The sequence below is a fragment of the Pithys albifrons genome, chromosome 22, assembly GCF_047495875.1.
Source record: "Pithys albifrons albifrons isolate INPA30051 chromosome 22, PitAlb_v1, whole genome shotgun sequence".
Lineage (NCBI taxonomy): Eukaryota > Metazoa > Chordata > Aves > Passeriformes > Thamnophilidae > Pithys > Pithys albifrons.
This window is the reverse complement of record NC_092479.1, coordinates 8,645,376-8,658,113: the sequence shown is the minus strand read 5'-3', so window position 1 is coordinate 8,658,113 and position 12,738 is coordinate 8,645,376. Positions and strand designations below refer to the sequence as shown.

Below are 12,738 nucleotides of genomic sequence, written 5' to 3'. Positions count from 1 at the left end.
CAGCTCCAGCCTGAGCACCCCACGGCTCCAGCTGCAGTGCCAGTGCCCTCTCTGCTCCTGTCCAGGTGCTGCCTGCGGTGCAGCTCTCCAGGCTGTGCTCCAGCTGCCCCTCTCCTGCTGCCACCAGGCAGTTCCTGGCCCCGCTCCCTCCTTTCCCTGCAGGAGTCCGGTGGCTCCAGGGCTGAGCCAAGGCTGAGCTGTGGCTGAGCAGGCTGGGGACAGGCACTAGGTGGCATCAGGAGAAGGCAACAAGCTGCTTCTCAGAGAGGCCCTTGGGGCTTGTGAAGAGAAACAAGGAGCAGATTCAGCAGAGGTTGGGGTTGAGCTGTGCTGTAATTGTGACCCTACAAACAGCACAGGTGGGGCAGCCACTGTGTGCCCACAGCAGGGCACTTGTGGGTCAGCACCAGCCCTCCCGATTTCTCCCCTTTCTGAGGAGACTTGGCAGTTCTTCCCTGGTGCTCCCTCTGCCACCAGTACCAGCACAGCTCCTTGGGGGTCATAAGGGTTTGCAGAGCATTGCTGAGCTGCAGGGCTGAGTTGATCTCTGTATTCCTGTGCTGAGAATTTTACACCTGTTCTGTCTCTTAATTGTTTGGGTAACTGTCTCCTTTCTCTCACAGCTACCAATTAGTTTGAGCTAATGAGGCATTTTCATTGTATAAGGAGCAGACCAGTCATGGTTCTAGCTCCTCCTATTTAAATTCCTGTGGGACCTGAACCCCATTCAGCCCTTCATCCTTGACAGAAAACCAGCCCTGGCACTTTGCCCTAGAGTAGGAATCAAGAGCAGGACTGTAGTCCAGGAAGGCCTCAGAGCAGCAGCCAACTAGGAACAAGTTCAAGCCTTTCACCCGCCCTTGGTGAGTACAACAATGCCCAGGAGGGAAGGAGCTTCCTCAGACCTGGCCTCCTCCACACAGCTAATTACTGCTCTGGTTCTTTGAGCTCTCTCCAAATGTGTAAGCTCAGCAAGTAGCCAGTGCTGAGAGCAGGAGGACAAGGCTGTTTCATCCAAGTCACACACACTCCATCCACAGGGTCCTGTGTGTGTTTCCCAGTCATTCCAAGTCACTGTTCTGCACAGGGAAGGCTGTTCCCAGGCAAAGATCCACGAGGATGGGGTTTGTCTGGACATGCTGCCATCGTGTTGCAGCACCTCCTTGGGCCAGGAGCACAGGAACAGGGATGGGTCTGTCCCAGGGAACACACACTGCTGTGTCAGAGCAGGTGGAGACAAGTGAGGGAGCAGGAACAGCCTGATGGGCTTCAGCACAGCCATTGTTTGAGTCTCTTGGCAGCTTTTGAGCAGTGTCAGACTCTCTGCTCAGATCTTTACTCATTGAATTAACTCTAATTTTTGCAAGTTCAGAAAACAGCTTCAAAAAATTAAGGGAAGTCTCTTGCCTGTATCTCCTGAGCTCTTTCAGTCAGTTAATTGGTGTGTCATGTTCATCCAGAGCTAATGTTATGGAGGCCTGGCTGAACTATTGATGGGGCTGAGAGCTGGAGCAGGGGAGTGCTGGAGTAAGAATGGCATTCATCTCTCTTCAGAACTGCAGCCTCAGGAAGCAAGGAGTCCAAAAGGTATTAACAAGTGCCACCAAGTTTGGGGAGAGGAAAGTTCCCTTGATAAAATGGTGAGGGAAGAAGAGGGAAGAGTGTGGAGAACATGAAAGAGCAGCTCGGGTCCAGCAATGGAGTCAGACAAAATGCTGTTAAAAAGTAAGATGAGAAACGTAACCAAGTTAAACACTGAGTGGGATCCTCTTTCTTAGGAATGTATAGGATGGAGTTCAGTGTTTTTAAAATGTGCAAAAGCTGGGGAGCTGGAGCCAGGGAATCCCAGTTAGAGCTCAGCAAGGTGTGAGGCAGAGAAAGGTGGGTGGATTATGGAAATGGCCTTTCAGGGACACCAGCTGGTGGCTCAGGGGGTTTGGAGTGCCAAGGGTGCTGGGGCAGGGCCCTGCAGGAGGAGCTGCCCTCTCCTTGGTCCTGAGGGGCTGGGATCTCCAGCATAGAATTCACATAGAAGGGTTTCATAGTGAGGACGAAGATATTGGTGGAATAACTAAAATGTTTAACTTCACATGCAGTTAAATCATAGAATCCATAGGATGTTAAGGGGTTGGAATGGACCCTGAAGATCATTTAGCCCCAAGTCCCCCTGCCATGGGCAGGGGCACATCCCACCAGGCCTTATCCAACCTGGCTTTGAGCACTGCCAGGGTGGGGGCACCACAGCCTGTGTCAGTGTCTGTGCCACTGCCCAGCCACCCTCACAGTAAAAAATTCCTTCCTGCTATGTAACCTGAATTTCCCCTCTCAGTTTGTACAAACTGAGGTGTTTTGCTCTCCCTCCCTGCTCCTCCTGCAGCCCCCTGGGGTGGGCAGGCAGGGGGGCAGCAGATTGTCCCTCCCCAGAGAGCTGGGGCAGCCCTGCAGGGCTCTGTGCTGTGCCAGCAGCTCCCTGGGGCCTGCCCTGCTCCTGCTGCAGCTGCTCTGGGCTCCCAGCAGGGCTGGGCTCCAGCTCCCACAGCCCCTCCCTGTGCCCACGGACAGCCCAGGCTGGCACTGCCACCTGCGTGGCCCTGGGGAGCTGTGCCAGGGAATGCTGCCTGCTAAATGAGCTGTGATTTCAGGCCCACGAACAAATTGGTTTCCCCTTCCAGGAAGGCTCACACTGTCAGCTGACTGTGGCTTTATTTATTGCATTGGCCTGTGCAGCTCAGGACTCTGGAGGTTCCAGTGGCAAGAAGGTATTGGAACCCTTCCCTCACCTGCACTGAGTGCCTCACCTGTGGGGACCTGCCTCACCTGTGGGAGCCAAACACTGTTCTGGAGCCCTGTGGGTGCTCTGGCACATCCCTGTGGGTGCTCTGGCACATCCCTGTGGGTGCTCTGGCACATCCCTGTGGGTGCTCTGGCATGTGGGTGCTCTGGCATGTGGGTGCTCTGGCATGTGGGTGCTCTGTGCTCCTTCCCTGCTGTGCCCCAGCCCAGCCCTGCTGGGGACTGTTTGACAGAACCCATTACAGGCAGTTCTGATAAACCAGGAGATCAGTTCAGAGAGAAACAGATAATGTCTCATCTGGAGCCTGGACTCTCACACAGCAGGGTGAGGAACAAGGAGGTTACAAAGTTTTCCAAACCAAATTCGTTTCTAGAAATTGCTGGATTGTTGCTTTTCCCCCACCAGGCTCCGTGACTCAGAAAAGGGTTTTTTCATCTTCCAGCGAGGGAATGCAGCATTTCCTTACAGTGTGCATGGAGTGGTGGCATCTCCTCCCTCAAGAGCACCCAGGGTGGTGTAACTGGCATTAGGAGCTGGATTATTTGCAGGCAAAGCTCCATCACGCTGTTTCCAGGAACTGTAGTGCTGGGAAGAGGGGAGTGGGGAACAGGTTTTTCTGCCTTTTGTTCCGAGTTCTGCCACAGCATCCCCTGGCCAAGCCACCTCCCGGTGCGTTTCTTTAACGTGCTAAATTAGGATAAAAATTTACCTTTCGATGCCATTTGTTGTTCGGGGCAGGGGAGGATTTGCCCTGAGGGGAGGTGGGAACTCAGCTCTGCATCTCGCAGGGATGTGGCACTGCTGGGGACAACGCAGAGCTAGTGACAGTGCTGGGCACAACGCAGAGCTGACCAGCTCTCCCTGCTGGCCCAGGAACCAGCCCCGCTGCTGGCACAGCTTTGGGGGCAAGGAAGAGGCATTTCTGTCTGCTGACCAGAGAGCAGGAGTGGTAGGAACGTGCTCTGGGCAGCCCGTGGTCAGTGCCAGCAGAGCAGGAGCCTTTCTGAGCCTCACTGAGCAGAACAGCTCCAGCTCCAGCACTTCTGTGTTCCTGTGACACGTTTAACCCCAGCACCTCCACTGTGGGACCTACAGGCCTGGGGCAGGCTCAGGAACAGGAACAAGCCCCAGGCACCCCTGGTGAGTTCCAGGGGGACTGGTGTGCCTTTTCCAGGCAGAGGACATTGCTGCACAGCTGCAGCTCTGTGCCCACGTTGCCCTGCAGGGAAAGCCAGGCATGCTGGCATTCCACAGTGAGATGTTTTGCTGGCTGTGGAGATCCAGATCCAAATACCCCGAAAATCTGGAGCTGTTTGGACACACCAGCTGAGGGTCCAAGCCCATACCCAAGTACTGATGGCCAGAAGTTTCACCTCCTCCCTCTGAATCATCCAGTGTTGGCCAGAGGGCTGTGCAAGCAGGTGGCCTCTTCCACCCAACATTTCCCAAACAGGATCCAGCTAAGCAGGAGAGGCACAGACAGTGCCTACAATGTCTTGGAGTGAAGAAACTGCATGTCACTGGCCTGTCCCAAGCCTTTGCTTCCTCAGGCTCTGCAGGTCTGGCACATGGAGAGCCCGGAGGCACTGAAGGATCCCACTCCAGCAGCCAAGTGTTAACAACCTCTCCAAAGTGTAATTTGCCTTTGATATAGACTTAATTGTTTGCGTCACCCACGGGGCTGGGGGAGGGCTATAAAAGGGGCTGCAGCCATTGTGTGAGGCAGGAGAGAGCCCCGAGCAGCTCCCTCTGCCGTGTCCCCACCCAGCCCGGGCAGGATGCAGCTGGTGGCCAGCCTGGGGTCGCTGCTGCTGCTGCTGTGGAGCCTGCGAGCCTCGGCACTGCCTGCAGAGGAGAGGGTGGCCATGCAGAGCACCAGGGTGAGTCCAGCCCATCTGGGCAGCACCTGGGCGAGGATGGGGCCAGGGGAGGGGCAGGGGGGCAGCTGGGCTGTACCTGGGGCAGGAGGGCAATGGGCTGTACCTGGGGCAAACTACTCTCCCACCCCTCTATTCCAAGGCACTACAGCCCCGTGCACTGTTCCTGCAGCTCTGCCCAGCTCAATCAGGGAAGGTACAGGTGCCAGGGAGCTGCAGAAGTGAAGTCTGAGCTAAACAAAAACTGGAAAAAGAACAGCAGAGAGCAGAGGGAAAAGCAGAAAATATTACTGAAGGGGTACAGCATGAGAGAATAAAGCAGAGTACCAGAGAGGGAGAGAAAAGATACATAATTGGTAAAATGATCAAGGGAGATGATATTTTAAATAGGACTCATGGGAAGGACAAACGTTTAAAAGATGGGTTCAGTAGGAAAGTAACAGAGGAATCATAAATGAAGTAATTATATCAGAATAAAATTGCTTTTTCCAGAGTAGTATTCACAAAGGGAGTTATACTGACATAGTTCTGCTAGAATAATTACACTCTGAACCAGCACAGCTCTGTGCAGTGGCAGAACTTATTATAGCAGTATAATTATCCTACCAACAGGCAAAACCCTAATATTATAATGGCCAGAGCCCTACAATAACTTTGTTTTGCTCTACCATTTCCCTGAGGCCACAGGGGTAGGAAGCAGCAGCACAACACAATCCCCAGCCCTGTGTTCCTGCCCTCACCCCCAGCTCTCACCTGCACGTCTCTGCCATCCCTGGTGTCTCTGCCATCCCTGGTGTCTCTGCCATCCCTGGTGTCTCTGCCCTCCCCGATGTCCCCTGAGCTCTGGGTGGTCACCACTCCTGTCCAGGCTGTGTCCTGGCGCTGCTGTGATTCCAGAGAAGGGAAGGATCCCACTGCTGGTTTCACAGGCACCGACTCCTCCTCTGTGCCGTATCCAGGTTGGGGTTTGTGCCTTGCTGTTGGCTCCAGCCCATCCATCAGTGTCTCAGTGCCCAGAGTGGGCTCCCACCCCGTTAGCAGCAAAGTGGCTGAGAAAGGAGCGTGCACAGAGTGAGGGGCTGGGATGGAGCTCTGGCAGAGCAGCTCCTGCAGCTGCCACGATTAACCCTTCTGGGCACAGCTGAGAACTCCAGCTCTGCATCCTCACAGTAACAAACCCCGTCCTCGGGAAGTAAACTCTTTCCTTAAGGAGTAAATTCTGGTGCAAATCCTGGCTCTGCTGGGGAAGAAAGAGACAAGTTGTAGGGAGTAAATCCATAAATAAGGCTTTGGTAAAAATTAATTCGAGTGTAATGACTCTCATTCTTCTGCGCACTGTTGCTTACAAAATAATGATATAATTAAAGGGAATCATTACATCTATTACAGAGCATCCTACAGACTGAAAAACTGTTAGATACTGATGAAGCAATCCCTGCAGTCACCACTGCTGTAGCTCAGACAGATGTTTTAAGAATGAAAAATATCGGGATTTTACATATAAACCACTCTAACATGCATGACAATGCAAAGGGAAGATGCTCCCTCTGAGCACTGATGGATGGAGCACAGGGAGGAGCAGGTGCCCCCAGCTGTGCCCCCCAGCTGTGCCCAGCCCACCCTCCTGGGATCTCACACTGCTCCCAGAGTGTGGGGCCCTCTGAGCAGAGCTCCAGGCACAAGGGATGAGCAGTGGCTCTCTCAGCAGGGCTGGGCTGTGCCAACACAGGTCCTTGTCCTGGCAATGCAGCCTCCTGTCTCCACCAGAGCAACAGTTTGTTTCAGGTTTTGGGGCTCTCTGCCCCACCAACCCAGCCCTGCTCTCGTTGCTTTTCATTTCACAGTGGGGAACAGCACCCACCGTGAGCCTCATTTACTGGTGCCCAGGAACCTGTGCCCCTTCCCAGGAATCTGAGCCCCTTCTCAGGTTTCTGTGGCCCTTCCCTGCCATTCCCCATGTGGATGCCGGGCACTTGGAGCAGTGCAGGGAGCAGGGGCTGCCTGGGAGAGGAGGAGGCTTGGCAGGCACAGAGATGTACCCAGGGAGGGCCTTCCAGGGCACTGGGATTCACCCAGCATGGCAGGAGAGCCTTCCCAGCTGGGCCAGTGCAAGGGCAGCTCTTGTCCCCCTGAGCCCCCTCTGCCCTGCACGGCCCTGCCCCAGGACAGCACCAGCTCTGAGGGCAGGCCCCGGGGGTGGCAGGGGACATGGGGGGCAGGCCCTGGGGGTGGCAGGGGACATGGGGGACAGGGGAAGCAGGCCCTGGGGGTGGCAGGGGACATGGGGGACAGGCCCCAGGGGTGGCAGGGGACATGGGGGACATGGGGAGCAGGCCCTGGGGGTGGCAGGGGACATGGAGGATATGGGGGTCATGGGGGATGTGGGGGGCAGGCCCCAGGGGTGGCAGGGGACATGGGGAGCAGGCCCTGGGGGTGGCAGGGGACATGGAGGATGTGGGGGTCATGGGGGATGTGGGGGGGCAGGCCCCGGGGATGGCAGGGGACATGGGGGATGTGGGGGCAGGCTCCGGGGATGGCAGAGGACACGGGGGATGCGGGGAGCAGGCCCTGGGGGTGGCGGGGGACATGGGGGATGTGGGGGGGCAGGCCCTGGGGATGGCAGGGGACATGGGGGACACGGGGGGCAGGCCCCGGGGATGGCAGGGGACATGGGGGACGCGGGGGGCAGGCTCTGGGGATGGCAGGGACATGGTGCCACGCTGGCCGTGGGGCTGTGCCCGCGCCACACGGTGCCCGCTGTGTGCCCGCAGGAGCAGAGTGCCACGCGCAGGGACGCCGTGCTGCGGGTGTTGGCAGCGCTGCTGGACGGGGCGGCCGCGCCGGAGCTGCAGCCACAGGAGGACGCGGCGCTGGCAGGGCTGGCAGTGCCCGACGGGGACCGCGCCGTGCCGGGCAGGATGTCACAGCTGCCACCACAGCTGCCCCAGCTGCCACCGCGGGACCGCAAAGCGCCCTGCAAGAACTTCTTCTGGAAGACCTTCACCTCCTGCTAGAGCTGCCCCAACACTCTGCCAACCCTGTGCCCCTGCCCCACTGCCCCTGTGTGCCCCCACCCAATGAATAAAGCATGGCCTGGGGACCCTCTGTGCCTGTGTGGGGTGACCATGGGGGCACTGTCTGTGCCTGTGTGGGGCAGCCAGGGGGGCACTGTCTGTGCCTGTGTGGGGCAGCCAGGGGGGCACCGTCTGTGCCTGTGTGGGGCAGCCATGGGGGCACCATCTGTGCCTGTGTGGGGTGACCATGGGGTCACTGTCTGTGCCTGTGTGGGGTGACCATGGGGGCACCATCTGTGTCTGGGTGGGGCAGCCAGGGGGACACCATCTGTGCCTGTGTGGGGTGACCATGGGGGCACTGTCTGTGCCTGTGTGGGGCAGCCAGGGGGGCACCGTCTGTGCCTGTGTGGGGTGGCCATGGGGGCACTGTCTGTGCCTGTGTGGGGCAGCCATGGGGACAGTGGCCACTGGGTGGGGTGCCCATGGGGGGTGGCAGCCTCTCATGCCCACAGCAGTGTATGGGGGGGACCAGCAGCAGGCAGGCTGTGCCACAGCTGAGCTGAGGCTGCACTGCCTTCTCCCAGTGACAATGACAGTGCCAGTGACACCCCAGCCCCAGGGGCTGCCACTCTGCCCACCCTGCACCTGCTCTCTGTCCTTTGCCATGGGAGGTCTGGCTGTGTGTCTGCCTTGCAGGAGGAGTCAGAGCCCTGGGGCTTGTTTATTTTCCACTCCATAATGAAAATTCAGATCCCCCCTGGGGGAACTCAGCGACTCAGTGATGGGTGGTGGGACCTGGAGCTCCCAGGCAGGGTGGGGACACCTGGGCTTGTGCCTCGAGGGGCTCCTGCATTTCACCATCACCTCCCTTTCAATGCCTCAGTTTCTCTGTCTTTAAAATGGAGTGAAAGCTCTTGTCTCCTGGGTATCTTAGGAAAAATTATAAAAAGAGACAAGTGCTGTCTAAGAGCTAATTATGGCCATTATTATCACTAAGACCTGTGTGGCAGTTTGTGTGTCCAACCAGCCCACAAACACCTGAGATGTGTTTTCTGCCTCATCATCCACCACTAAATCTGGCTTGTGTCTCTCATGTTGAGAACTCTGTGCAGTGAAAGGGGAACCCCAGACAGAGCACAGGGACAGAGGGACTGGCCCTGCCAGAGCCCGGGGGCTGTGCTGGGTGTTCAGGGGCTCCTGCAGCACAGGAATGTTCTGGCTGCTCCCAGGGCTGGGAGGAAACTGGGCAGTTCTGCTGCTCTTTCCCAGCAGAATTGTGGGTCTTACATTGGCATATGCCAAGCAGAAGGGAGCGAGAGCTGATATTTGTGTTTTAGATGCAAAGCCTTGTCCCAGCTCAGAATAATCTGTGCCTGGAAGAGCAAGTGCAAAACACCTGTGAGCTCTCTCCACATTTAATAATGTGGAAAAGACACACTAAAAAGTAAAAGCTATGTCAGAAGGCAAACACCTGAATTCAGCCAGCACACGGTGCTGACCTCACCTGATCCAACCCACCCACTGGTATTCCCTGGATTTGGGGGTTTTAATGTTTTTAACCTCAAGGGAGCTCATGCTCATGCATGAACAGCACACAAGTGAATAAATTCTCCTGGGTACAAGTCCAGCTGTGAACCCACAGCACACTCAGTGCCCAGGGGTAACTCTGTGCCTGCTGAGTGTGTGGGGAATAGTCCAAGGTGGCTTCTGTCTGCATGAGAGCAGAATAAATGTCATTTACTCTGAGATCAAAGCATGTGCACATGTGGACAGATGTGACAGAGGAACATGAAGGTATTAATTTGAAATTTAGTACCCTCCATGGCGACTTGTCTGTGCCTTTATAGTGAAGAGCTTGTTATAACATTTTGCATTTGCAGCTTCAGCCAAAGGGGTGTTGCAGCCCTGAGTGGGAGAACAGCAGAGCTCCTGTCTGGGGGCTGTGCCTGTCACTCTCAGCAACGTGTGGCCTGGGAGGCACCTTTGGCAGTGATTACAGCTACAGAAAATTGGAGTTCAACCTCTCACTGCAGGGAGAATGAAGCATCAGGTTGCACAGGGTGTCTTTTGCCTTACACTGTTATTATATTTGGCTCTGCCCAGGAAACTGAACGTGTGTCTGAAAAGCAGTGAGCCCATTTATTTAGAAGAAAACCTGTTTCCTGAGCTTGATGGCATATGAGCAGTTAGATGCAAACTGGGAAAAGAGTAACTGGGGTTGCACTAAAGGCGAATTTTTTCTCCACTACTGAGTGAATTCTGCCCTTGCTCTTGGTCATAGATTAATGTAGTGGCTCAGAGAATGTGCTATTATGGGATGCTTGGGTTTGACTTCCATCTGAGAAGTTGGTGATTTAGATAACAACAAACCTGAACAACATCCCTGTGATACAAAAGTGCTGCTTTTATTTCACTTTCCTGGCAGTTTGGGCTGGGAGATTTTCCCTGTGCCTTGATCTTGGAAACACCTTGGACATCCCATGAGAACTGCTGGGTGAGAGGAGCTGCTCCCTTGGCCCTTCAGGGCTGTCCCTTTGGCCACTCAGAGCTGTCCCCTTGGCCCTTCAGGGCTGTCCCTTTGGCCACTCAGAGCTGTCCCCTTTGGCCACTCAGAGCTGTCCCTTTGGCCACTCAGAGCTGTCCCCTTGGCCCTTCAGGGCTGTCCCTTTGGCCACTCAGAGCTGTCCCCTTGGCCCTTCAGGGCTGTCCCTTTGGCCACTCAGAGCTGTCCCTTTGGCCACTCAGAGCTGCTCCCTTGGCCACTCAGAGCTGTCCCCTTGGCCCTTCAGGGCTGTCCCTTTGGCCACTCAGAGCTGTCCCTTTGGCCACTCAGAGCTGTCCCCTTGGCCACTCAGAGCTGTCCCTTTGGCCCTTCAGAGCTGTCCCCTTTGGCCACTCAGAGCTGCTCCCTTGGCCACTCAGAACTGTTCCCCTTGGCCCTTCAGAGCTGCTCCCTTGGCCACTCAGAACTGTTCCCCTTGGCCCTTCAGAGCTGCTCCCTTGGCCACTCAGAGCTGTCCCCTTGGCCACTCAGAGCTGTCCCCTTGGCCATCCAGAGCAGCCCCGGGTAAGACTCTGCAACACAGGAGATGCTGAGCCCAAACCCCTGGTGAGTGGGCAGGGTGTCTCTCACAGTGGATTTTTCTGTCTTTGCTGAACCCTGATGGAACTTGCAGATGGGAGGAGGATTCCAGGGGGTGAGGAGGAGCTGCTTTTGTAGGTCAGGAGGACAGGCAGGGTGTTAATGTGTTGTGCTCTTTGGTGACACTGTGCTGTGAAGGTCTGGGTGCTGTAAAAGCTGGAGATGGGAGAGCAGGACGTGCTCTCTGCTGCACCAACAAGCATTTAAGAGATGTAGCTTTTCCTCAGAGACTCCTGAGAAACTGCAGAGTTACCACGAAGGCAGAGGGTGATGAGGTGCAGGGAGGTAAAAATCAGTTATGTAGAGACAGACACAGCAAACTGGGAGCTGCCAGCACAGGGAGAACCTTCAGAGGGAAGATTTGGCAGAGCATTTCTGCAGGGTGTCTGTTGGGGGGGAAGCTGCCTTTTATTTCCTAATAATCTCTGAGCCTTCAGAGCTGGGAATACCTGGGAGTCAGAGGGGCTTGACAGGTGGAGCTGATGGAGCAGAAGGCTGGGAAGAGGGGCAGGAGCTGCAGGAGCTGCCAGCCTGTGCCCCAGAGCCTGAGGGGCAGCTGTGCCCCACCGAGGCAGGGCAGGCACTGCCTGTGCTGAGCCTGCACTCTCTGCTGCCTCCAGCACCTCTGGGGCTCGCTGAGCTCTCACTCATAGATCTGTATCTCATTTTGCAGACAAGGGAGAGAGGGCCCAGGTGAGAAAAGGCCAACATTTCATCCCTGAAGATGGGAGCTTTGGAGAGAGATGTTTGAATCCACATTCAGCCCTTCCAGCCTGTCTCCTTCCCACTTAACATCATGTTGGGCTCACAGGAAGCCTCAGAGGAAGCTCTTGGGAGGTGAGGGAGATGTGAACGATTCAAACCCACGTCTGGCACCTCCCCAGGGACTGTGTCAGCCCTGAGTGCCTGGCTGGGCTGGCTGAGGAGGCACCGCAGGGGAATCAGCTGTGCCAGAGGAGGGAGCACACACGCTGCTCCCGGGGCTCGGGGCATCCAGCTGGGAACGGGGAATTGCTGCTCTGGCTCTGCCTTGGGGACCTGGAGGACTCTTGTTTTAAACCAATTAACGTTTAGTGTAAAACAAAAACTAAATTGCAAGCAATCTTTACAGCTGGGACCTTGTTGAATTTGGCTTGAGGTCAGGGCTGCTCCCTATTGTGAGGCTGCTGGTAGGAAAGTCTGCAGCTAAAAATGTCTTCACTTTCACTTGGCTGGTTTGGGCTGGGGAGTTTTAGTCTCTTCTTGACAGAGGGAGAAGCCAATGGCTGGTGGCTGTGGAAAGGTGGCCACTCCTGGCTTGTACCTGCCAGGAGAGGTTTGGTCCCTCAGATGGTGGGTTTACAAGTCCATCACTTTAGAGAGAGAGAACATTTGGTCACTGCTGGGCAGAGGGAAGAGCCTTCAGGTCTGGTTGTTTTCGCTGTGACTTTATTTATGCATTTGAACAAGAGCAGATTGTGCAGGTGGCACTGGGCACATTGGCCTGCACCTGTTAATGAACTTGGCAGGGGCAGCAGCTTCATTAACAGAGAAAGGGAGAGTATTTCTGTGGTAATATTTGAGACAGGTCTGTTCCAGTCAGGACAAGGCTCAGTGCAGAGTCTCCTGCCCAGAGTGAAGCCCAGAGGTCAGGATGTCTCCAGGAGAGCCTTTCCTGCCCTCCTGAGGGCTCTGTCTGTGCCCAGCCACGTGCTGCCCATCCAGCCAGAGCCCAATCAGTGCCCTGCTGAGCAGGGCCCTGCCAGGAGCTCAGCTGTGCCCACAGGGAGCCACAGCTGCCTGAGAGCCACAGATTTCCACTTCAGGAGCCCCAGGAGCAAACTGAGTCCTTGTGCTCTGAAATGCAGCCTTGGAACGGCTCTGCCTTCATCCCTGGGCTGAGGAATCCACCCACTGCTGGGAGCCAGCAGG

At 55.9% G+C, this 12,738-nt stretch overlaps 1 protein-coding gene across 2 annotated transcripts; it reads left to right on the top strand.

Moving 5' to 3' along the window:
* The first annotated feature begins 1,078 nt into the window (after window positions 1-1,078).
* Window positions 1,079-7,757, top strand: CORT (cortistatin). 2 transcript variants are annotated; one of them, XM_071575687.1, is made up of 4 exons: window positions 2,581-2,759; window positions 3,583-3,934; window positions 4,020-4,674; window positions 7,443-7,757. In XM_071575687.1, the coding sequence occupies exons 3-4, from the start codon at window positions 4,573-4,575 to the stop codon at window positions 7,683-7,685; spliced, it is 345 nt and encodes a 114-aa protein (XP_071431788.1). In that variant the 5' UTR covers window positions 2,581-2,759; window positions 3,583-3,934; window positions 4,020-4,572; the 3' UTR covers window positions 7,686-7,757. The 2 variants fall into 2 exon arrangements, with proteins under 2 accessions (XP_071431787.1, XP_071431788.1); XM_071575686.1 differs by lacking the exons at window positions 3,583-3,934; window positions 4,020-4,674 and adding an exon at window positions 1,079-1,587 and having other exon boundaries at window positions 2,673-2,759.
* Window positions 7,758-12,738: the final 4,981 nt, after the last annotated feature.

Excerpts from the sequence above, each read along its gene's own strand:
- CORT (XM_071575686.1), top strand. The coding sequence starts at position 1,534 with ATGGCATTCATCTCTCTTCAGAACTGCAGCCTCAGGAAGCAAGGAGTC. Across the intron at positions 1,588-2,672 it reads GGAAGCAAGGAGTCCAAAAG|GAAGGCTCACACTGTCAGCT; the intron begins GTATTAACAAGT and ends TTCCCCTTCCAG. Across the intron at positions 2,760-7,442 it reads GAGGTTCCAGTGGCAAGAAG|GAGCAGAGTGCCACGCGCAG; the intron begins GTATTGGAACCC and ends GTGTGCCCGCAG.